At 37.4% G+C, this 26,480-nt stretch overlaps 1 protein-coding gene across 1 annotated transcript in view; it reads right to left on the bottom strand.

Annotated features, from left to right (window-relative positions):
• The window catches only part of NEK10 (NIMA related kinase 10), a 271,236-nt gene that overhangs the window by 186,403 nt on the left and 58,353 nt on the right, over positions 1-26,480 (bottom strand). The window contains exons 10-15 of the mRNA XM_049766054.1: positions 25,384-25,463; positions 23,353-23,439; positions 8,644-8,868; positions 5,032-5,171; positions 2,834-2,895; positions 373-450 (exon numbers count right to left, since the gene is read on the bottom strand). Of these exons, the coding sequence (XP_049622011.1) occupies positions 373-450; positions 2,834-2,895; positions 5,032-5,171; positions 8,644-8,868; positions 23,353-23,439; positions 25,384-25,463 (672 nt within the window). The remainder of the gene's footprint in view (positions 1-372; positions 451-2,833; positions 2,896-5,031; positions 5,172-8,643; positions 8,869-23,352; positions 23,440-25,383; positions 25,464-26,480) is intronic.

The following is a 26,480-nucleotide window of genomic DNA, read 5'->3' as shown; positions in this document are numbered from 1 at the left end:
TGTAAAGGAAAAATATGAATGTCTCCATGCTTTTAAGATGTTGTTTTCCTCTTTATCTTCACACATAAGAAATACATGTTTTTAAATTAGACCTTACTGATAAACAAAAAAGATTATAAATAATATATAGATATAAAATGCCCCTGACTCTTTTAGCAGAGAAAAATCACTATTAAGGTTTCTTATATTTCTCATAAGAAATATACTTCTTACAGTGTTTGTTTCCATTTAACCCACCAGCTCTTTCTCCCTCAAAGAATAGGGACCAATGCTAATTTAAAAATCCTGAAAAATGAAACATCACAAAATGATGTTGAGTTTTCCCCAGATTTGAAGAGCTTAATATTAAGCAACAATGGGCATGTTTATTACCTGTAATAGATTAATTTTTGCTGCATTCTTTTGTTTGCTTGGCAAAATTAATTTTGCTATTGTATATACACCATTTTCCTGGAAGAATAAATGGGTTGTGTTAGCAGAGACCAGGAATAACACCACAGAAATTTACAAGGATATAGAAGTAACTTCAAGTGTAATAAGAAAAAAGAAATGCTCCTGTAATTTAGGAATCAAACAATTATAATAGAAAATACTTTAAAATATCAGTGTAAACTTAGAAGTATCAAAGACTATCTATTTCAACTATTTTTAGAGTCAATTATATCTTATATAATATGTCAATTTAGAGTGATATATTTAAAAACAAGAAGTGATAAAAAGAGACACAGTAAAGGCATCCAAATATTTTTCTACTTTTCTCTTAAAATATCAAATTATTAAATATAATTTCCCATTATTATTTTGAAAACTAAGCAACAAATATAAATAAATAGAAAAATAAAATTTGTAAGATAAAAAGGAAATCTAGTCATTCATGAAAATAGTTAAGAACTTGCTAGATGCATTCTAAGATATAAATGAACTAAGTAATAATTGATTGCTATTTTCTCTATCAAATGGATTATTCATTGAAATCTACACTATGTGAGCATTTTGAATTTGAAAAGCTTTACCTCCTTTATAGCACTTAACTTTTCAAAGCATTTGATAAAAGAGTCTATAATTTCTTTATTTTATATGTATGTGAAAATAAACAGTATGCTGGGCCAGAGTGGTAGCACAGTTGTAGATTGTTTGCCTTGCACACGGCTGACCCAGGACAGGCATGGGTTCGATCCCTGGTATCCCATATGGTCCCTGGAGCCAGGAGCAATTTTTGAGCACAGAGCCAGGAGTAATCCCTGAGCATTGCCGGGTGTGGCCCCCAAAATACAAACAAAAAAAACAGTATTCAGTGGGTTGATTAACAAATTATGGGTTATGAAATAGTCACTGCCATGCATGACTATAGTTTTCAGTATGTGCAGAATAAAAACAATACAGAATGGTTTTGTTTGTTTATTTTGTTTTGTTTTGTTTTGTCGGATCCAACTGCTTGGAGCTGCTCAGGGATTGCTTCTAGCATTGCTCAGGGACCATGTGGAAAGCTGCAGATTGAACCTACGTTGGCTTCACCAAGGCACATAAACAGCATGTTATATCTCTTCTGGCTCCTAGGATAGTAATTAAAAAAAAAAAAAAAAAAAAAAAACTAAGAATGTAGCTTCTAGTGAACTGTTTGTTTTCTATAGCAACACATACGGTATTTGCCGGCGTATAAGACGACTTTTAAAACGAAAAAAAGTGAACAGAAAATCGGGGGTCGTTTTATACTCGGAGTATATCCCGAAAAACTTCTCGCTAAACGAAAATCACCTGGATATTGCCACGAAATGAATTTTCCAACTCGATCCTGCATCAATCACTGCAAGGCTGCTTGGACCGCCTCTCTAACACGGCCAATCCAAGCAGGCTTTTGATGCATGCAAATGAGACAATGTTCTGGACCTGAATCTACACTGTAAAAAGCCTGCTCAGATCGGCCAGAGTCAGAGAGGAAGTCCATTACAGTATAACCTTTGAACCTTTGCTTGTTTGATTGGCTCACTGTGGTACATACAGTTGCAGGACAGGAACGTTCTGTCTGATAAAGCGAATATAGGCCTAAACCTATGTTTTAACTGCAAAATTAGGGGTCATCTTATACGCCCAGTCGTCTTATATGCCGGCAAATACGGTATGTCTTTAAAAATAAAATAGATTCCCATGGAGTAGGCAAGAAGCATATTCTTAGCTCTTTCTAAGCCAAGAGAGTTAAAAGAGGAAAGACAAGAATGTAAAGTTATGAGTATATATAATACTAAAAAGAAAGGTAGGTATTAAATTTAATATGAAAATAATTTGTGACTAAAACAAATGAACTAACAAATCAAAATAAAAATAATATTAATGGACTGAAGAGAGGGGGGGGGCTTGCCTTATAAGCTGGGTTCAATTTTGCCTATATGGTCCCCTAAATGCCACCAGTGTGGGAATCCCACCAAGATATTCCTAAGCATAGAGTCAGAAGTAAGTCCTGAGCACAACGGACTGTGCAACCTCCCTCCTTCCCCAAATACCATTTACTCTAACAAATATGAAGTTTACCATTGAGGAATGAAGGAAGCTCTGATGGAGAGGCTTGTTCTGATAGTCTGATAGTAGGATTGACATTCAACTTGGGTGGTGGTGCATTAAGGCACAGATAAATGCATAACTCTACACTTCTAAAAACTTCTGGAACCCAGAAGAACTTGAACAACTTATTTTATATTTTTTTAATGTTAAAACAATTTTCTATCAGGTGATGGGAACCCACTGTTCAGGGAACAGAGCTTAGAAGGAAATGGGTGAGTCAGTCATAGTTCGGGTTATCTTGGTCATGAAACCTCACCTTGGAGAGCCACATTCTCACCTGAACTACTTGATGGGCATTGGTGTCATTGAGTGCCAGTTCTGTAAGGGCAGCACAGCAGGCTGGAACAAAAACCACCAAAGATCACTAGTTCTGTACTTTTATATTGTTACATCATATTCCACAGAGAGTGTGTGCTAATTGTTTTTTTTAATATAACTCACCAATGTTCTTTCTAGAACAGCTATGAGAAGGAAAATTGAACTTCAGAGATTTCTGACTTACTTCATTAAATTTCTGGTCATGTACATCTCTCTTTCTCTCTCTCTCTCTCTCTCTCTCTCTCTCTCTCTCTCTCTCTCTCTCTCTCTCTCTCTCTCTCTCGCTCCCTACCTTCTTCCCTTTCTCCCTCTCCTGAGCATCAGCCTTTACTGAGCATTTACTATTAGCCTGGAGGAGTTAGTACATCTACCTAGTTCATTGTAATACTGGTACTGGTATTATATCTCCTGGTACGTGGCCGACGCTCAATGAAAACATCTACTATGGCTAAATAATTAAATACTTTCAATATATTGCCATTATTGTCAGAGTATTCCTATGGTTAAAAAATATATATTTTGTTTTTTTTTTACCAGGTGAAATCTAAAGTCTGGATAAATTAGTACAGCAGGCCATAGAACTAGTCATTAGAATACTTGGACTTGACTTGGACTTGGAATTGGACTTGACTCTGACTCCAGCCAACTCAACTTCCATGTTCTGATCCTTTGCCTTCCCTGCTTCTTACCACCACAGGGGCAGACTCTAGAGATCCAACTCACCTGCTGTTTTTCCAATAAAACTGTGCTGGATCTACAGCTTAGACCACCTCTAAAGAATTGTGCTGTGTTGTGCACTGGCACAACACCATGCTAGGTAATCCTTACCTATCCTCAGATAATACTCAGAGCATCTTCTAACAGGGATACTGAGTATCATCACCATCTCACATGGGCAAAACTGAGGCTTGCTTAAAACCTCAATATCACATGACCAAATATCACTGTATCCAAAACTCAATCCCCATGCGTAGCACCTCAGGTTTAAAATAGTCATTTAATTTTCTTATTAACTTGTCAGATAAACTAATAAAGTCGATACATTGTAATTATAGAGCTTGATGAACTATTTCCTAAATATATTTTCTGTAACCACCAACACTAGCAAATGTTTAGGACCTTTCCAGACCAGTCCAGTATAAATGCCTTCCCAGGAAAGAACCTGCCTGTGATAATCTCCCAACTTCTAGGGAGAAGACTTCTCTAACGTCTAGACTTCTTCAGACTTCTCTAATGTCTGTCACTTTTATTTCCAAAGGAGCACAATTTCTAGTAAGCTTTCAAAAAGGAAATTCCCAGCAGGAACCTGACACTGAGAGAGAAGCTTTCGGAATAAGCCAAAATGGCCATTGAGGTGATGATCCCATTTCCCTGTAAAGAAATGGCTCAATTTCTCTGCCTTCAGGAAACTGAAAGGTGAAAAAGGTAAGACTTTTTCTACCTTCTCCTTTTCTTCCCCCTAATGCTGCTCTTCCATTCTTAGAACCTGCCTGTCCTAGAGCTGGCCACCCTGGGCTCTCTGCTCCCTTCCTGGGCCACTGCAGGGCACCAATGTGATCCAAAGCAGTGGAGCCCAGCCTGTCCTTAAATATGCACAACCAGTTAAGGTGGCACCTGTGCATCCTGTTGGCATGTGGCAATGCTACACAGAATACTGTTGTTTATTAACCTCTCGGCAATTACTCCAAACAGTTAAGGTATGTGAATTCTGCTTAATCTTCTATAAGGAGGGTACTTGGCTTCCCTAACTGGACTCTAATGGGAACTGAGATCCTGGCCTCAGACCAAGCTGCCTTTTCTAATCCAGTTTTACCAGTCACAAAGCTAATGAACTGTTTTATTATGTCCCACTCCTACATTTGGTGCCCCATGTGGTGGGAGAGGCCTGAGGTCTCATAAAGCTGCTGGTCCCACATTGGCCTCAAGATATTTCATGTGTCATTATGGATCTTCTAAATTTAGAAATTAGACCTACTGATTCGTATATTAGTGTGTAGTAAACTAGTAGATGGGCGATTTTCTAGTTTTACTACTGATCACAAATAAGAGAATAAGCAACCCAGCATCAAATAATAGTACAGCACTAAATAATAACACAATAAAAATAATAACACAAAAATCATACATAGAAAAAAATAATAATAATAATATAAATACCTGCTTGAAGGGAGAAAGTATTTTCCTGTATTTCCCGGGGGCTTAAATCTTCTGACAAATGAAGCTGCTGGATTCGGCCTGCTGCATTGGCACTGGACAGACTTCCGATGGAAGAACGGTCAGAAACAAAATTTCTGTCACTGAAAAAGAAAAGCCAGAGCACAGACCAGTTTATTGATTTTTTTTTTTCCTTCGTGGTCAATGATTTCTCCGAGTCCTGTTTAAGAAATCCACCCCTCCAGGTCATATGCTCTAGTCTTAATCCTTGCTATTTTACTTTCTAGCTCACCTAAAATTATTTGTTTTGTTTGAGGGCTATGCTCAGCTGTGCTCGGGGCTTACCCCTGACAGTATTCTAGGGATCATATGTAGTGCTAGGCTTCAAACAAGTCAGTCACATGCAAAGTAAGTGCTTTCCCCAATGTACAGTGTGCTATTATTCTGGCTCCCAAAATTATTTTGCAGTATTATTTGGTATCTGTCTTCTTTTCTATCTCCGCACTCACTTCCCTACCCTATTTTATTACCCTGTCATGTCATGATATAAATGTTAGGTTCATTTGAACAACTTTGATGTTTTTCCATTCATTTCTTTCTGTTTACTTAGTGTAATGTTTTACACAAGAGTCTTCATTTCTTTTTTGTTTGTTCCTTTTTATTTGACAACATTATCATATTTTAAAAGTAATGCTTTAACCGTATTTGGTGGGCAGGAGTGCTCTAAGTGGTGTTATTCCCAGTGAAAAAGTCATCTGTGCCAGCAGTTCATTTCTTGGGCCAAGACTGTACTGCTTCACAGGCCCTACAGTTGGGGATCCTCCATGATTACCCTAGCAGTGCTTCAGGGTCATATGTGGCAATTCAGGAGACTATTTACTGATAATAAAATATGGGTACTAGTCATTAAACTGTCTCCTGACCCCTAAAAAGTAATTTATTTCTTATGGCTGGAGCTCTATCTGGATGTCTCTGTGCTCTACCCTCAATCTTGCTCCCTAGGTAGAGTCTCCTTTTCTTCCCTCCATTGTAATCTGGACACATCAGTGGTCCTCAGTGGTCCTGGGAAATGTAATGGAACTAGGCCTCAAGATATTCATGATCAGAATCTTGCCCATCAAGTGAAATGATGCTAAAAGTTAAATCTTGGAGTCACTTCCACTACCTAGGAATGGCACAGGAGCTGGGATTTGTCAGTGAACCGGGCATAAGCAGGTTTTCTGGAAGCTGCTTTGACCACAAACAGTGCCTGTTCTTAGTTCATCCAGCAGTCAACTGGGCACCTGCTGCCCCCAGGCAACCTGGAGGCAGGCACAAGCTCTGCAAGAATATTGTTGATCCAGCTGGATAATAAATTCTCCCAGGGTACAAAGACATAAGATATGGGCTAAGTGTTGACATCAAGAATCTTCCCAGAGAAGAGGTTCATAACACTGCATTATAGCAAAAATCTGGGAAATGATTCTCGAGATGTGAAAGAATTATCTTCTATCAAAGACAGCCATGGCTCAAAGAGGACATTTTGTCTTGTTTGAAATTCAATTCTCAGGGATAAAAGGGAGGTTTGTTTTTTAGCTTAACTCTAAAACAATTTAGTTCCTCATAAACAAATAAAATAGCTGTTCTGTAAGAGGACAACCCACCTATCTCCACCTCAAAAAAGCCCTTTAATTAGAATCGTCTTAATTATAATTACTTTAATTATAATGTATACTTTATATTTATTTTATATCTAGATTTGTTTTATTATATTTTTATTTAACTTAATTAAGGAATTAAGAATCAATACTAATGAAAAATCTGTAATTTATATTTTAAAACATTTGTCATTTTAATGTGAGATCTATAAAAGGAAGTAGTAGATTGTCAATCATTTGTAAGTTTTTTCTTTATATTGCTAATGACATGGCAAATGGCTAAAAAGGCTACTATTCCTGTTTCTACAATATGTTCCTAAGTTATGGAATGTTCCCTCACAAAAAAAAAATATGTTGATAATACTGAGTCCCACAAAATCCATGAGATAGCAAATACCATGTCTGGATAATAATGACTCAATAAGATCTAATCATTTTAAAATTGGTAAGTCATTCTTCTTTATTAGAGTGGGGTTCTTCTTATGTTCTATAGAATATAAATATGATACCTTTCAGGGATACTTTTCAACTCTAACTCAATATCTAGAAGACTAAATTCTGCTTTATGAAAATATGAGGAAACAGAATCTGCCCACCAAAATACATTAACAATTTAATACTTCAGTAAGTCTCAGACATAAAATATAGCTATTATTTCAACATGTTTCAAAAGGATTTCAATTTGGAACTGTTTTAACAATCCATTTCTGGGGCCGGGCGGTGGCGCTAAAGGTAAGGTGCCTGCCTTGCCTGCGCTAGCCTCGGACGGACCGCGGTTCGATTCCCCCGGTGTCCCATATGGTCCCCCAAGCCAGGAGCGACTTCTGAGCGCATAGCCAGGAGTAACCCCTGAGGATTACCGGGTGTGGCCCAAAAACCAAAAAAAAAAAAAAAAAAAAAAAACAATCCATTTCTATTCTGCAATCTCCTTCCTTGAAAGTCTTTGGATTTCTACCTTTAAAAGTATTTACTCATGGGCTAAAGAGATAGCACAGTGCTAAGGCATTTGCAGCTGACCCGGGGTGACCTGGGTTTGATTCCCAGCATTCCACATTGTCCCTTAAGTCTGCCAAAAGCAATTTCCTAGCGCAGAGCCAGGAGTAATTCCTGAGTATCACTGGGTGTGACCCAAAAACAAAAAAAAATTTCTCTTTTGAATATATTTTTAGTGGGGTAGACCATTTCACATATACACAATGTGTGCTCCAGAATTTTAATCCATTTTCCTAGGTAGAATTATACTTTTAAAGGAGAGAGAATAAGCTATTAACTTAACTCTGAGGACTACAGTGAAAATTAGAGAAAAATCAATAGCAACAAAAACAAATCAGTGACATGTAACCATTTTACTAATGCTCCATTTAACTTGGGGTTCTACATGTATTCATTGACAGATAGTCTTTGATTTCACTTTATGATCTATATGCAGTCACAGACATTTTAGTAAAAATATTAGTAACTGTTGCACATATTGACATAACAACAAGCACACAGTCTTCCAATAAAATGTGGCAAGACAGATAGTTTCTTTGAGTGACTGATTCAACAAACATTTGTAAACAGATGGCCTTTGTATGCTCCTAATACTGAATTGGACATGATACTATAAAGACAAATATATCAAGACTCCCAAGAAACTTAAAAAAAAAGATAGGTCCAGAATGGTAGTACAATGGATATAAGATAAACCTTGCATGCAGCATTGATTTTGAGGTTCCTATATGGTCCTCCCAAGAACTTCCAAGAGTAATTACTGATTGCAGATTCAGAAGTAATCCCTGAGCATTGCTGGATATGGTCCCAAAATACGCACACTAAAATTTATAATACTAATACCCCTGATATGGATTTAGAGCATGTTTTTGATAAGTATAAATGTGAATGACCAAAGAAATCTGAGTAAAAGAAAAAAAATTTCAGAATACCCCCAGTCTCTCTGCCATTGTGGGCAAAGTAGGCCCAAATCACCTTGACTCACCCTCGTAAAATATGAAGAAGCTGCTTGATGCCTCCCCAAATGCGAATTTCCACACTTGTCTCCGGGTCCTCACAAACCTGAACCAGAATCCAGACGACACTCCAGAGCAATTTCAGGTGATCTGAATGAAGAAGACTGAGCAGGACAGGTATGCCTTCATAGAGCTTCACCTGCTCTTTCACTTGGGGCTCAGCACAAAGTAGGCGCAGTAATTCTGCAGTAAGCCTAAGGAGAGGGTAAAGAAGAGAATCATGGTATGATAGCTTCAACTTTAGATGTCCATCTCTGCACATACTCCTGGAACTCAGAATTTTCTGAGTCACAAGTTAACAAGTGTTTCCTGTAAGTGGCTGAATAAGAGCCCAATGTTTTCAGCTATACTGGTCACATAGTTTCTATTACAATTACCTAACCATACCAACACAAAATACAATTCAAAGCAGGTCTGAAAAAGAATGAACATGGCTGCCTTCTCATTTGTCTTTATTTACAAAAACAGGCAGCAGGTCAAATTTAGCCTGTGCATCAATTTGCTGACCACTGTGCAAGTCTTCTTCCCATTGGGTCCCATTGTTCTGGCTGAATACCCACTAATCAGCAAGTTGATGTCAAGTATATCCAACATGAAAGGAATACAGAAGCCTATTCAATGTGTGCCTGCAAAAACAACCCCCCCTCACACAGCTTTTGGATTCCAGCACCATTCCTGATAGTCTGCCCCCTGGGGCCAGCCAGACCTCTGCCTGGGGGGGGGTGCTTCCCACCTCTTTCCCATCAATTCTTACATGGAAAGGAGGATTAAAACATTCTCAGACAAAAAAAAAGAACTCACAATTTTGTTGCTAACCAAACTTACTCTAAATGAGCTACTCAAAGAGCAATTATACAAACCAAATCCCAATTTGTTTGTAAGAATTTGTTTTGTTGTAACAACAACAACCCTACACAATATAATGGCACAACAGTCCTTTTTGTCAATAGTTTCCTTAATGTCAATGGACTATCCTCTCCCATCAAAAAGCACAAAGTAGCAGGTTGGATCAGGAAACAAAACCCAGCTTTCTGCTTGCAGGAAACACACTTAAAGGTTCATGATAGACAGAGGCTCAGAGTAAAAGAATAGAAAACAAATATAGAAGCAACTAGAAAACAATAAGGCTAGGTCAGCCATATTCATATCAGACCAAACTACATTCAACCTCAAAAAATACTTAGAGACAAAAATAGACACTACTTATTGATCAGGAAAACAATAGACCAAGAAGCATTAACTCTGATCAACATTTATGCATCAACGTAGACACAGAAAAAAATATGTAAGGCTCTTGCTCATAAAACCTAGAGAGAAATATGGATGGAAAAGTGATAGTAGTGGGAGATCTCAACACCCCATTATTGCCACTAGATAAATCAATTAGGTGGAACACTACCAAGACATCAGAGCCCAAAATGAGAAACTTGAAGAGGTAGTACTAATGGATCTATTCAGGGCCTTTTATCCTCAAAAAGCTGAATCACACATTCTTCTCAAGTGCACATGGAACTTTCTGTAGGATAGGACACTTTCAAACCTATATAAAGTCACAAATATAAGAATTATACCAACCACCCTATCAGACCACAATGCCAAAGATCAAGATTGACTGTAAAAAGAAGATGTGGAGAAAATCTAACACCTGGAGACTAAAAAATATGTGGCTCAACAACAGCTGGATCAAATAAGAAATAAGAAGAAAAGAGACTATTTGAAACTAATTATAATGAAGAAAAATTGTCAAGATCTATTAAACAAAGCAAAAGCAGTAATTAAGAAGCACTCATAGCAATACAGGCCTAATTAGGAAAGAAGAAAATGACAAAAATCAACAACCTAAAGGGGCACCCTAAACACTTGGAAAACCAACAGCAAAGGAACTCAAACACAAGCACAGGAAAAGAAATAATAAAAACCACAGCATAAATCAACAATATGGGAACAAAGAAATTAATTAATTGTTTTAATAAGAATTAATGAGACCAGGAGCTATTTTTTTGTTTTTTTGAAAGAATAAACAAGATAGCCAAATCAGTAGCAAGACTCATAAGGAAAAAAGGGAAACTACAAATCAGAAATTAAAGGGGAGAGATTACAACAAAATTCCAATAAAGCCAAGATATCATGAGAGCTTATTATGAACAACTGTACCCAGTTAAGCTAGAGAACCTAAAAGAAATGGATAAATTTGGGCCTGGAGAGATAGCACAGCAGTGTTTGCCTTGCAAGCAGCCGATCCAGGACCTAAGGTGGTTGGTTCGAATCCCGGTGTTCCATATGGTCCCCGATGCCTGCCAGGAGCTATTTCTGAGCAGACAGACAGGAGTAACCCCTGACACCACCAGGTGTGGCCCCCCCCCCAAAAAAAAAAAGGATAAATTTCTAGAAAAATATCATCTACCAATACTTAGTGAAGAGGAAGTGGAAAGCCTAAACAGGCCAATCACCAGTAAGGAAATTAAAACAGTTATTAAGAAACACTCCAGGAATAAATGTCCAGGACTAGATGGGTTAAGAGGTGAATTTTATCAAACACTCAGAAAAGAATTACTACCATTGATCCTTAGACTCTTCCAAATCATCAAAAAGACATAAACTTTCCCTAATACCTTCTATGAAGCTAATATCACACTCATTTCCAGGAAAGAAAACTATAGGCTAACCTCACTAATGAACATGGATGCAAAATCCTTAGCAAAATCATAACAACCGAATCCATCAAAAAGATTATACATCACAACCAAGTGGGTTTCATCCCAGGGTGGGTCAATATATGCAAATCAATCAACATCATACACCACATCAGTGAAAGGAAGAATTAAAAAAAACACATGATCTATGAATTGATGCAGAGAAAGCATTTGACAAAATCCAACACCTATTCATGATGAAAACCCCCAGCAAAATAGGTATGAATGGAACCGTCCTCAAGATAATAATAATGATCTATAAAAATCCCACAGTCAAAATTATCCTTAATGGCAAAAACTGAAAATATTTCTACTAGGTCTGGCACTAGGCAAGGATGTTCACTGTCTCCACTCTAACTCAAAATAGTATTAGAAGTCCTAGTAATAGCAATCAGACAAGAGAGAGATCAAAGGAATCCAAATCAAAAAAGAGGAACTCAAATTAATTCTACTTGCAGACATGATAATATACATTGAAAACCTTAAAGACTCTACAGAAAAGCTACTAGAAACAATAAACCAACCAAGCAAAGTCAATACACAAAAGACAATTGCATTCCTTTGTACAAATAATGATTCAGAGAAGAAAGAGATCAAAGAATCCCATTTAAAATAGTGTCCAAAACCATCAAATATTTAGGAATCAACCTAACAAGACAGATGAGAGACCTATATCAAGAAAATTTCAAAACACTTCAAAAATAAATATATGAAGACCTAAGGAAATGGAAGAACATTCATGCTCAGATTGGTATAATCAATATCATCAAAATGATCATTTAACCTAAACTATATAGGTTCTATGCAATCCCTATTCAAATTCAGGCAATATTCAAGAACTTAGAACAATCAATTATAAAGTTTGTGTGGAACCAAAAAAGAATGAAAATAGCCAAATCGATATGGTAAACAAGAAACTGGGAGGCATCTCATTACCTAATTTGAAGCTCTACTACAAAGCAATAGTGATCAAAACAGCATAGTATTGGAACAAGGACAGATTTTTCAGACCAATGGGTCATAATAGAATATCCAGTAACAAGCCCCAAGCATATGGTCAACTAATCTTTGACAAAGGAGTCAAGAATATTGAAATGGGGCCTGGAGAGATAGCACAGCGGCGTTTGCCTTGCAAGCAGCCGATCCAGGACCAAAGGTGGTTGGTTCGAATCCCGGTGTCCCATATGGTCCCCCGTGCCTGCCAGGAGCTATTTCTGAGCAGACAGCCAGGAGTATCCCCTGAGCATCGCCGGGTGTGGCCCAAAAACCAAAAAAAAAAAAAAAAAAAAAAAAGAAAGAATATTGAAATGGAATAGATAGTTTCTTCAACAAATGGTGCTGGAATAATTAGATAACCATGTGTAAGAAATTAAAGATTGTTCTATATATCATACCTCACACAAAAGTCATTTCAAAGTGGATTAAAGATTAGACCTTAAGAAAGTCTTCAGTGATAGAATGTTTATGGCAAGAGATATAGCATCAAACCTAAATAAATGGGACTATAGCAAACTAAAATTTTTCTCTATGGCAAAAGAAACATGAACTAAAATTAGAAGGCAGCTAACTGAATAGGAGGAAATTTTTGCACTCAACACATCAGATAAAGGGTTGATATCTAGGATATACAAAGTACTCACAAAAGTTAACTCCACAAAACCCAAAAACACTATCAAAAATATACCAGTAAGGATGGCACATATCAAAACTACTGGGCACATAGCAAAGCTACTAGTGAGGATGTGGTGATAAAGGAATTGTCCTCCCTAGCTGGTGGGAATGTTGCCTGATGCAACCCCCTATGGAAAACAGTATGAAGGGTTCTCACTAAACTCAAAATTGAGCTGCCATATGACCCAACAATTCCCACTTTTTGGTATCTATCCTCAGAACAGAAAAACATTTTTCAAAGGAATGTATGCACACCACTATTCATTGCAGCACTCAGTTCAATAGCTAAGACCTGGAATCAATCTAAATGTCCAACAATAGAGGAGTAGATCATGAAGATGTGTACATATATAATTGAAAACTACATAGATGCAAGGAATTTGCAGCAACATGAATAGAACTAGATGATATTATGTTAAATGAAGCCAGAAAAGGGATAAATACAGAATGATATAACTTATAAGTGGTATTTTGAATAACTGCAATCAATACAATGGTCTAAATGGAAGTTGTCTTGAATACCATTAATCCCAGAGTATATTGAAGAGAAGAGAAGGAACTGCGTGCAAGAGGACAAACACAAAAGTTATATTCTTTTTTTCTTGTTTCTGTTTTTTTTTGGGGGCCATGCAAGGCAACTCTCAGGGGTTGCTCCTAGCTATGTGCTCAGAAATTGTTCCTGGCAGGCACGGGACCATATGGGATGCCAGGCTGTCTTCAATAAAGTTTACGCTCACTGATGATGATTTACCTAGGACATAGAAACTCTTTCCATCTTACTTGCCGGCTTTTTTTTTTTTTTTTGAGTTTTACTGATTTATTTTCTGAAAGTTTAATTAACTATTCCTCTAAATTTTGTTGGAGAGCAAGAAATATAAAATAGGAGCTAGAGCGATGGCACAGCAGTAGGGTGTTTGCCTTGCACGTGGCTGGCCCAGGACGGACCTGGGTTCAATCCCTGGCATCCCCTAAAGCCAGGAACGATTTCTGGGCACACAGCCAAAAATAAACCCCGAGTGTTACTGGGTGTGGCTCAACAAAAAAACAAAAAACAAATATGAAATAAGTTTACTATATGGCTGCCAAGGAGGCAGGCTGGGGGATGGGAGAGAACCTAGAGACATTGGTAGAAGGAAAGAGACACAGATGGAGGGACTGGTATTGTAACATTGAATGCCAGAAACAAGTCTATTATAAACAATTTTGTAAATTGGTGTCTTAATAAAAATAATAAAGTATATTTTAAAAGCATCTAGTTTTACTAGGGGCTTAATAAAAATTGATAAAAGAATGAGGAGACTGGGACCGGAGTGGTGGCGCAAGCGGTAAGGCGTCTGCCTTGCTCACGCTAGCCTAGGATGGACCGCAGTTCTATCCCCCTGGCATTCCATGTGGTCCCCCAAGCCAGGAGCGATTTCTGAATGCAGAGCTAGGAGTAACTCCTGAGCAATGTCAGGTGTGGCCCTGTAAATGGATCTAGCATCAGTTCTACTTGTTTCCAAAGGTGCTCCTTTTACAGATGTAAGATTCCGTGGCATAATCATCATGCATCTGTGGAATGCTCCATTCTGTGGACCAGTATCTCAATATCAAACTGACATCACTGTGACAGCCCCTGAGAAATACCCCCACATTATCTGTGAAGAACTACTTCATCTGAGGCTTTATTTTTTTTTAAACGTTCTGATTCATTTTACCTGGGCCACCTTTTCAACTGCATCCCATGGATTAACCCCAGTGTCTCTGTGTGTGTGTGTGTGTGTGTACATAAATGTATGTGTTATCCACCTCAATGTCTGCCTAATGTCTGTTATTTTTACCCCCATATGCACCAGTAGTATCATGTGGCATTGTTTCTTTTTGCATATGTACATTAAAATGGGGAAATCTTACATATGGAAACAAGTTCTTATCTACTAGGGATAGAAACTCATACATTTTTATATTGCAGTGGGGCCTTTCATCCTAAACATTTGTCAAAGTGACTTGGTTTATTCTTCAAATGATCAGACAATGGCCATTGACCCTTGAACCGTGGATCCCATTTGTGGAACCAGCATGGTTTTCTGCCCCTGCAGCAGGAATATTGGACTTCTATCCAAGAAGGCCCTAATGCTGCCCTGGCACCAACTTGCTCCAGAGTGGGTTCATATGACATCCTGTTGTCATATGTATATGTCAGACATATACATACATATGTCATATGTATATCTGTTGGAAACAGCAACAACTTGTTTTCAGGGCAGGGTTTCCTGCACTGGTACCTAATGGTGTGATGAAACCAGAAGATGATCATAACACCCTAACTTTGACATAGAATCTGTGCAAAAACAAGGATCTCTAACTATAGAAACCTGACTGCAACAACCATAATTGAGAAGAACTTTTATTGGGACCAATAAGAAAGACTTTGAGGTTAGACAATTTAGTATGACCAAAGCTTCTAGTTGGTCTTATTGCATGATGCTTCATAGGGTAAGGTCTTCTTGTTTTCAGGCCAAACATTTTTTCTTTTTATTTTTCCTAACTTTTGCTGTACTTATAGTAGGATGAAGAGAAGGAGGAGGAGGAGCAGGAGGAAGAGAAAATATGCCACATACACACACCTTTTTTCCCTTTCTTTCCTTTTTTTCATTTCTTATCTTTTAAATAAGGGCTCCTATCTGTATCACAGAAACTTGGGACAGATTACTTTGCCACACATTTCTGCATTTTTCTATAAAACAAGAAGAAAGGAAAAAAAAATAAAGGCTGGGGGCAGGGTTCAAGGGGTTTCAGAAGCATTAGTGGAGAAAAATAAAGACAGAATTAAATATCCAAGCCAAATTCAACAATAGAATCAAGAGACCCAAACTATAACAATCTAAACTTAAAATGGGCCTATTATATTGGCAGCCCAGGGGGGAAGGGAGTGGCATACAGAATGGTAATACTTCTTTGAGGTATTCAGAACATATACCACATTAACATATAGTAATCCATGAACAAATACAAGGGTCGAAAGAGTAACATCTCCAAACATCATAGGAGCCACCATATAGTGTCGAAATGAAGGGGAAGGTGGCACCATAAAAAGGAGAATACCCATTATAACCTAAAGAATCCAGCAACGATGGAAGCCACAGTTTTTGAGTGTACAGTTATGCAATCAACCTCTAACCACAAAGGTCTATAATAATGTCCTAATGTATTTTTCCACAGAACCAGGTGCAGAATATAATCTCCCACTGCAGTGACTACGAACAATATTCTTTAATGCCTTAATTCTACCAAGTATAAAATAACACTTCAGCTTCACTGTCCACAGGGGGCCTTGGAAACAAAGAATGGACATCCTAATTTTAAACCTTGGCGGTCAATCATGCTGGATACCATATACAGTGCTATGTCAATGTCTTGATAAAATACTCTAACCCACTGCCTTTTGTTTATGTCTTCAGTTAGGACCCAAAGCATATGATCATTCAGACCACTGAACTGTCAAAGGCACACCACAGACCTATGCTACAGGTCCCACTCATGGAATACGTTTTGGCAAATCACTACGTCCTTTTTTTCTTCTTTCTTTCTTTTCCTTTCTTTCTTTCTTTCTTTCTTTCTTTCTTTCTTTCTTTCTTTCTTTCTTTCTTTCTTTCTTTTCCTTTCTTTCTTTCTTTCTTCATTCTTTCTTTCTTTTTTTCTTTCTTTCTTCTTTCTTTCTCTTTCTTTCATTCTTTTCTCTTTCTTCTCTTTTCTTTCTTTCCCTTTTTTCTTTTTCTTTCTTTCTCTCTTTCTTTTATTCTTTCTTTTTCTCTCTTCTTCCCTCTACTTTTCCCCTGTCCTTTCCTCTCCTTCATCCATTCAATCCATTGCACTGTATTTAATTATTCCTTTCTCCTTTCTCTTATCTTTAGTTTTCCCCTCCTTTCTCTCCGAAGCCATATCTTAACCAATTATTTATCTTTTCTTAACTCAATCATATCTTAAGAGCTCAAACCCAGACTATGAGGGTCAACCTAAGACTAGAACACTAATGTATGTCTTTATGTGGGCATGAGTTGGTAGACAGTGGACTCCTCTCTGATTGCCAAACCTAAATTGTAAACAAGCCATGCCCAAATTGTATATAGCCCCTCATATATTACCCCACTTCCCCACCACAGAAATCCTTCTAGACACTCATCTCTGAATCTTAACCCATTATCCTTCCTTATTTAACCCTCTTTACCCTCAGTTATTAGCCCAGTACGTACTGGGACCAACCTCCTGTTCCAACAAACCACCACCAAGTTCTCAAACTGAAAGGACACCCTCCCAGCCCCACATCACATGCCTTGGCAAGAAATTACAACCAACACACCTGCTGATTCATGCTTCCTGTCCCTCACTCTCCTAAACATGGATAGTTGCATACTACTGACTCAGCCCCAGAGGGACCCCAGTCCAAGGACACTTCCCTCATGTATACAGTAATTTCACAAACTCAAGAAGACATGATGTGTGATGAAAAAATGCCCAGGACTCCACCCACCACAAGAACATCTCAAAAGACTCAATGTTTAATACCTCTATAATAATATTTCCTAGTCTGTTTAGACTCAAAAGAAAGTCAGCCTCATAAACAGCATTTTTCTTTAATGCCTTTTTTAAAATGTATTTTTCTTCTATTATATATCTATATAGATATAGATACAAATTTTTCTTTTCTCTCTTTTTTTCTACAATATCATCTGTTTTGGTTCTGTCTGGTACAAAACCTACAAGAAAAGTCTTCTCTCTCCTTCCTGGGAGCCGGGAGACTAGCAGCATGGGGTTCGGCAGGCCTCTGCCATGCCAGAGGCCTTCTTAACCAGGCCTAGGTGGGGTGCGGGACTTGGGTAACCCCAGCACCCCTCTGCCGCCTTGCTCCAGATCTCCAGAGCTTCCCCGGCCTTATGTCTGGGCAAGCCGGTGAGTTGGGTCCCTTGGCGGAGCTTGAAGGTACCCTAGGCTTTCCCCCATTATCCATTCAGCTCCTTAGGGAGGATCTGGGTGGGGCCCTGAACTTCTGGCCTCCCAGCTTCACTGGTAATCTCTTTCCAGTTTATATTTTCAAAATCGCGCGGGGGCACTAGCCCCCGCGCACACAAGATACATTAATAGTACTCAGTATCATTGAATTATGTTTTTATGTATGCAGAATGTTCATTTTGTACTCTGCACTTTAGCACACCCCTACAAAAGATCATTTTTCTCTTCAACTTCCTTAACCCCTATCATCTACTCCTCAATTACCCTTTCTAACTTAAGTACTGTAGAGTCCTAAGTCACAGACCAAAGTGGTGCCCTGGAGTTAACACCCACCCAACTATTCCAAAAGGCTTAGAAAGGACACGTATGTCTTTTCAACATTTTATGGGTGTTTTCTTTGACGGCTATAACTTTTTTTTTGTTTGTTTTTTGTTTTTTGTTGTTTTTTTTTGGGGGGGCCACACCCAGTGTTGCTCAGGGGTTACTCCTGGCTGTCTGCTCAGAAATAGCTCCTGGCAGGCATGGGGGACCATATGGGACACCGGGATTCGAACCAACCACCTTTGGCCCTGGATTGGCTGCTTGCAAGGCAAACACCGCTGTGCTATCTCTCCGGGCTCAAAATTCTTTTTTTTCTTTTTTTTTTTTGGTTTTTTTGGGTCACACCCGGCGGTGCTCAGGGGTTACTCCTGGCTGTCTGCTCAGAAATAGCTCCTGGCAGGCACGGGGGACCATATGGGACACTGGGATTCGAACCAACCACCTTTGGTCCTTGGATCGGCTGCTTGCAAGGCAAACGCCGCTGTGCTATCTCTCCGGGCCGACGGCTATAACTTTTGCTGAATATTTTCTTATATAGTGACAATTCCTTCCCCTTTTTTTATCTTCTCTGTCTGATCTGCTCAATATGGAATTTGGTGTGAAAGAATCCCTCAGTTTAATGCTTATATTTGAACCAAGTCATGGGTATTGTTGGACATGTTTTTATGCCCCCATATACTCTGATAACGCCACGTGGCTCAATTTATTGTTTGCCTAGGCACACTAAAAATGGGAAACTACTATACATACCAATAAGTTCTTATCTAATAGAGATGGGAACACACAAATCTTGTAGTGCAATGGGACCTTACATCCTGAACATTGACATAAAGACCTCGCACAGGCCTCAGAAGAATGGGCATTCTTCATTCACCCCTGATCTAGAGAAGACATCTACAAAACATCCAAGGTTGTCTATAACAACCTTGAGGCAATCCTCTACCAGGGAAGACCCCACAGCTGCTCTGACATCAATCTACTCAAAAGAGACTTCCCTTAACACTGAAAAGACTTAACAAAAACAATGACCTGCTTACTGACAGAGCTTGCTGTATTGCACCTTAATTGTGAGGTGAAACTAGAGGATACTCCACACCAGCCTGACTTCAATGTAGGATGTGCAGATTCCAGGATCTTTAATACAGAAACCTGATGCCAACAATAGGACTGCATGAAAAATAAAACTGTATTGGCACTACAGACAATGACTTGGATTGAATAAACTAGTTTGCCTGGAGCCTAGAGTTGGTCTTATGCCAGGAAACTTCAGGGGTAGGGTCTCCTTGTATTTAGACCAAGGCTATTCCTTTCTATGACCCCCATATTTTGGTGGGCCTATGCAAACAATATTTGCCACTCTAACACTGTTTTTACTGGGCCCTTTTGAATAAGCCAAAAAAAAAACCCCAAAAACCTCTTAAACTTTTGATTTTAACTTAAACTAATATGTATGTGTATGAATATATAAAAATACTATGCCTTCAAAGTTAAAGAATCACATAAATCTCATGGCTTTACATTGCTTTGTGTACTGCTAAAAATGTTATAATGTACTACAATCTGGGGACTAGTGGACAAAGTAATTGTACATGGGTTCTGCCTTATTTTCTTAATGTTTTTTTAACTGTAAATATTTAGGCGTCAGCAAGGGGATTTCTTTTGAGAACTCTGTTTATGGGCGATTGTTCTTTCACTGTAACTTTACCTTGTCCTCTTTGCATCATTGTTCTCATAATTAAAATTAAAAAATTAAAAAAAACAAAAACAAAAAAAAGAAAAAACTAATTTGAACTTATTTTTGTAGATAAAAAGGTCTCTTAATAAGAAAATATAAAAGTCACATCTATTTTTTGTATTTAAGATTAGATATAACAGAGAAAATGTATTTTCTAATAAATAAAATAAAATTACATATGTGTAATTCAAAAAAAAAAAAAAGAAAAGTCTTGCCTGGGAGTTCATATCAAAACTAGGGCACAGAGATTGTGCAGACTATCATCCTTACCTCCAAATCTACCAGCAATATAATATGTTACCATATTTTTTGCATAGGCACTCTAAATAAAGGGAAATATTATGCACAAAAACTAGCTCTTATTTATTAGGGATAAGAACCCATATTTATTAAAAATGCAGGGTCGCCTCCCACCATAAGCATGTCTCATGTAGACTCAACTTAGACTCCACGTGATTGGACAGCAACCATCCAACCCAGAACCTCAGATCCCTGACATGGAACTGACACAGGTCCCAGCAACAGTACCAGGAACCAAACTCCTTCGGGGGAAACTCGAAATGCCATACTGGCACCAACTTGCACCAGTGTTAACATGACATCCTGACATGAGGAAATAGCAACAACCTGAGCTAAGAAAGGGTTGCCCCATCTCAGCACTTAATGGTATGATGCAACCAGGAGACGTGTCATCCTTTGCCCTAAGCAAAAAACCAAAATTGCTATCTACAGAAGATTGACTTCTGGACAGAATCTATCGAGGGACCAATGAGGAAGTTCCTAGCCTAGGCCTCAGCCTAGGATTTGTACAAAAACCAAGATCTCTAATTCCAGAGGTCTATCTTTGACAACGGTGACTGAGCAGAACTTCTGGAACTATGCTAAAAGACTATATCCTAGGCTATGTTCTAGGCTCTGAACAAAAATCAAGACCACTAATTACAGAAGACTGATTACAACAGAGATAGAACAGAACTCCTAGAACCATAATGAAACACTTTCTCCTAGCCTTCACTCTATGACCTACACAAATAGCAAGATCTCCAGCTACAGAGGTGGGATACCATCACCCACATCTGAGTGGAAAGTTTCCTGGCACCATAAAAAAACCTTGGGGTGTGCAAGTGAGTGAGCATGGAGCCGGTAGTTGTTCCCATGGCAGTATGCTTCAAGGGTGGAGAAACCCTGTATCTCTTAGGATAAGGGAATTCCCACTGTAACTTTCCCTATATTTACCATGCCTTTTTCCATAGCTGATGGTTTTGTTTTTTTGGCTTATTATGCGTTTATTCTTTTTGTAATCTTGTTGATACTCCCTTATTGTTTTGTGTTTCTGGTTGGTCTTGTTTTACTACCTTTTTCTTCTTTTTCCCTTCCTTCTTCTAAATGGAAATTTATAACACCTAGATGAACTCCTCCTAGTTTTTCTCTTTTTTTGTTTGCTTTTTTCCTCCCTTTTTTCTTTTTTTCATTCTTCCCCCAGATGGTACCAAGGCCAGACAGTTGAATGTTCATTTGGTGGAAATACAAACTGATCAGACATGATTACCAAATCTAAAGTCAACGACAACAGAATCGATACCCATCTACAACAAGCTGTACAAGGGGGAAAGTTGCATCAGCATTATGAGGGTTAAAGAGGAAGACGTGGGATGCATGCTGGGAATAGGGGTAGAGGGAGGACAACACTGGTGGTGGGAATGCCCCTCACTTATTGTCACTATGTACCTCAAATATTACTGTAAGAGAATTGTAATTCACTTCCACCACAATAAAATTTAAAAAAAAAAGAAGAAGAAGAACATTAATAGAAGGAGGTCAACACTGATGGTGGGAATGTCCTTGGCTCATTGTATATCTGAAATTCAACTATAAAAGACTTTGTAGATTACAATGGTTTCAATAAAATAAAAATTTAAAAAAGCTCCCCAAAATGACCAAAACATCATACTTTAGAGCAATGATCCTCAAACTACAGCCCACGGGCCACATATTGTATTTATTCCCATTTTGTTTCTTCACTTCTAAATAAGATATATGCAGTGTGCATAGAAATTTGTTCATAATTTTTGTTTTTACTATAATCTGGCCCTCCAAAAGTCTTAAGGACAGTGAACTGGCCCCCTGTTTAAAAAGTCTGAGGACCCTTGATTTAGAGCATTAATTAATATAGTTCACAGGGAGTACTAAAACAAAAAATAATAATAAAGTGCAAGTGAACTCTGGAAAATTATAATGATAAATGTTTTTGAGGACTAACTCTGAGTTTTCTAGTATTATAGTTCACTTTTCTTCCTGCTCCCTTTGCTCTAAATTGGGCCATTCCTCTGGCCATTTCATGTCTCCACAGAAGCACACATTTTGCTTTCACATTTTTCTCCCTATGCCTTGAGAAGTTCTGCTTCACTCAAGAAACCTGATCTACCCTGTCTTTGCTCTTTGCCTCATAGTACCCTTGCCCACTACCTACAGAGCTATGACAAAGTCACTGATATGTATGTCTGTCCCCACCATTGCACTTTATACTCATAACCTATTCATATTTGGTTTTTCAACACCTTTATAAAGAATGTTGGGTAAATGAGTTCAAATAACCCAATCTACAAATACTGTTGGCAAAAGAAGAATAAATAAACTTTAGAGAAGAATCCAAGGTTTTCTATGAACTAAACACAAAGGTATCATTACTTGGAATTTCTGTTATCTATCTTAGCTCTTTAAAAATGATGATTTAGTGATTCAACTACAGAGCAAAAATGCTGCCAATTACAGCTGTTTTAATATTTATCTAAATACAATAATTCTTTAAATTAACATATAGTTCAAGTGAAACAAATCCATTTTATTCACGATCTGTTTAATTTCAAGCAAGAGATCAGGAAACAAATTGGGAGATATTTTATCATATTTGCATTAAGCAAAATAATATTATAGCAGTCTAATCAGTTATCCTATATATAACCATAAATTAAAAAACAGATTCACTTCAGTTTCTTTCCTTAAAGAAATAAAATGCTGATTAATACAATATACAAGCAAATGAATTATTTATTAAAGAAGTGATCCTAAGATTTTTAGAACACATTTGTATGTCCAAATCTAGAAGTAATACAAGACTAAATCAAGTTGATAACATTTCTCGTTTTTTCTTTAAAGAATGTTAAAAATAATAAAGCTAACAATATTCAGGTAGCAATGTTAGTGTTATTACAAAAAGAGAATAATAGTTACATAAAATATGACACTATTTTTCCAATCAGCAGTCCTACCTTTTAGAAAGTAAATCATATTCATTTAAAATCATCAGTAGATTTTCCACAATATTGAGTTCACTTATCTTCTCCCTGCATTCTGGACTACAAATGGGAAAGCATTAGTAATTTTAAAAATACACTTTACCATTTCCACTATTTAAATAATAGCTCTTATAGTCTCAGAAAAAAGTTATTACTATTACAGGGAGCAGCAGTACATTAAGCTCCAACATTCACTAATTATTATGTGCTGTGATTTGAACTTGTTTAATAATTCTACAATAAAAAACATGGTTCCCTTTACCCAAAGGGGTATCCATAGATGCAATGTTCAGAATTATTCACAATAGTAAAAATTCAAAACAAGCCTACATCATTTTACAAATGAATAAAAAAACAAAAATATATTATGTACTCATACTCTTAAATATGATAATTATAGAAAGAACCCCTGCCATTTGAAACAACATAGGTGAAATTGGAAAACATGCTAAGTCAAATATGACAGAGGAACAGCAATGCTGTATTACAGTGGAATCTAATAAAAAATACTTTTATTAAAAATATAACAGAATAGGGCTGGAGTGATAACACAGCGGTAGTGCATTTGCCTTGCTTGCACATGGCTGACATGGGACAGACTTGGGTTCAATCCCTGGGATCCCATATGGTCACCCAAGCCAGGAGTGATTTCTGAGCACAGATCCAGGAGTAACCTCAGTGCTGCTGGGTATAGCCCAAAAACCAATATATATACATATATAGATATATACACATATATACATGTTATAGGTATATATAGGTGTATATATGAAACATATAAAATATATATGAAACATATATAAAACAGAATATATGTATATAACAGAATAGAATGGTGGACATCTTGAGGAGCTAGTAGGATAAGAAAATGAGAAGCTACAGGTTTAAGAGAACAGGTTTTCAGTTATAAGAGGAATGGCTATTGAGGATCTAATAAACATTGTACTGACTATAGATAGTGATATTCATGAAGTTTCTAAGAAAAAAAATTTTTTTGTTTTTGTTTTTGGGTCACACTTGTCAGCGTTCAGCAGTTACTCCTAGCTCAGCGCCCAGAAATCACTCCTGGAAGGCTCGGGGGACCATATGGGATGCTAGGATTCAAACCACCATTCTTCTGCATGCAAGGCAAATGCTTTACCTCATGCTATCTCTGAAAATTTTAAGCATTCTGCCATATACACACACAAAAAAAATAAACTTTGCACTGTGAAGTGATAGATAAATTAATCGTCTTCATCCTGGTAATAATTTCACTATAAATATGTGTAGCAATCATCAATTTGCTCATATTTGTCAATCATCCCCAGTAACTCAGAGAAAAATTAAACAACAATTTATTTATTGACACAAAATATGATTTCCTATTTAACTTTAAGTAACCTGTACTTTCTAGAGAAACAGATCATCTAGAATTTCTAAGGAATAAGATGATTATATTTATTAAATAGGAGAAATGAAGAAAAAGTTCTGGGAGATTACAATGAAATAGTATAGTTTTTGCATTTTGAAAGTTAGAACTGAGTATTTTATTTTTTTAACTTATGTCAGAAAAAAATAAAATTTTAAATTGTGATTTGATTTTTCAACTTAAATTTTATTTTATTTTTTTTTAATTTATTTAAACACCTTAATTACATACATGATTGTGTTTGGGTTTCAGTCATGTAAAGAACACCACCCATCACCAGTGCAACATTCCCATCACCAATGTCCCAAGTCTCCCTTCTCCCCACCCGACCCCCGCCTGTACTCTAGACAGGTTCTCCATTTTCCTCATACATTCTCGTTATTAGGACAGTTCAAAATGTATCAACTTAAATTTTAAAGGAATTTTTCATCCAGGATTCCCTTAAATATATTAATGTTATCTCATGCCTTTTTTTTTTTTGGTTGCAATTTTTAAGTAAGTGGCCAAGTTTCTTGAAACCTGATATTCAATTTAATATCTCTTCAACCTAAATTAGAGCTATAAAATTTGAAAGTATATTAAAATACACTTACCTTTCGGCTAAACTAGCCAAAGCCAGAAGAGTACCCAACAGAACATTAGTATCTCGGGCACCAAGTAAATTTACTAATGTCTGAAAAATTAAGTAAAAGAAAATGTAATTAGGTAAGTGCTACAAGCATCTCAGATAGTGAAATATTTTCTCCTAAAGATGATATAGATGTTTATCCTCAAAGGCGGTTTTTTTGGGTTTTTTTGTTTGTTTGTTTGTTTTTGGTTTTGGTTTTGGTTTTTGGGCCACACCCGGCAGTGCTCAGGGGTTACTCCTGGCTGTCTGCTCAGAAATAGCTCCTGGCAGGCACGGGGGACCATATGGGACATCGGGATTCAAACCAACCACCTTTGGTCCTGGATAGGCTGCTTGCAAGTCAAACGCCGCTGTGCTATCTCTCCGGGCCCTCTCAAAGGCGGTTTTGCAAAACATTCTTATGCCCAGTCTTTTGCTTAGGCCTTACTTTTTCTTTAAACTACAACTGAAGAATGGCATTTTATAGCCATTCCTTGCCTTGTTTAATAATTGTTGCTTTCTCAGGCAGAAAACATAAAGGACTAAGCTACAAAGCTAGTATGGTTTTCAGACTTCATTCTATTTCCATGTGCCCGAGGTATCTGCTCAGCCTTGGGCCCTTCCCTGAGAAAGTGATTATTAATAACATATACCGAGCCTGGAACTTTCCCATATCATGGAACTACTCTTCGACACACTTGGTTTATTTGTAAAACAAGGAAGATATAGCAGTACTATCAAATACTGCATTTATCTTTCAGACTTTTATGTTGAATGAGCATAAACCAGTGTATTGAGGCATCACTGTAATATGAATTTCCATTAATGTACATTTCTCTTCTTTCTAAATTTTTAGGACATAAGAGTCCCCACAAAACTACCCATCCCCAAATATCTATGGTTGCAATTATATGGTTTCTATTCTGTGGATTTGCTTGCTTAGGATTTTATAAATGTCTTATGTGATTATTTGTCTACTTCTCTAATACTCTTTCTTCATTCAATTATTTTATTTTCCTTTTGCTTTGTTTTGTTTTGGTTGGGGGGGGGCTACACCCAAGAGTGTTCAGGGGTTGCTCCCAG

The sequence above is a fragment of the Suncus etruscus genome, chromosome 20, assembly GCF_024139225.1.
Source record: "Suncus etruscus isolate mSunEtr1 chromosome 20, mSunEtr1.pri.cur, whole genome shotgun sequence".
NCBI lineage: Eukaryota > Metazoa > Chordata > Mammalia > Eulipotyphla > Soricidae > Suncus > Suncus etruscus.
This window is presented reverse-complemented; position numbering and strand designations above follow the sequence as displayed.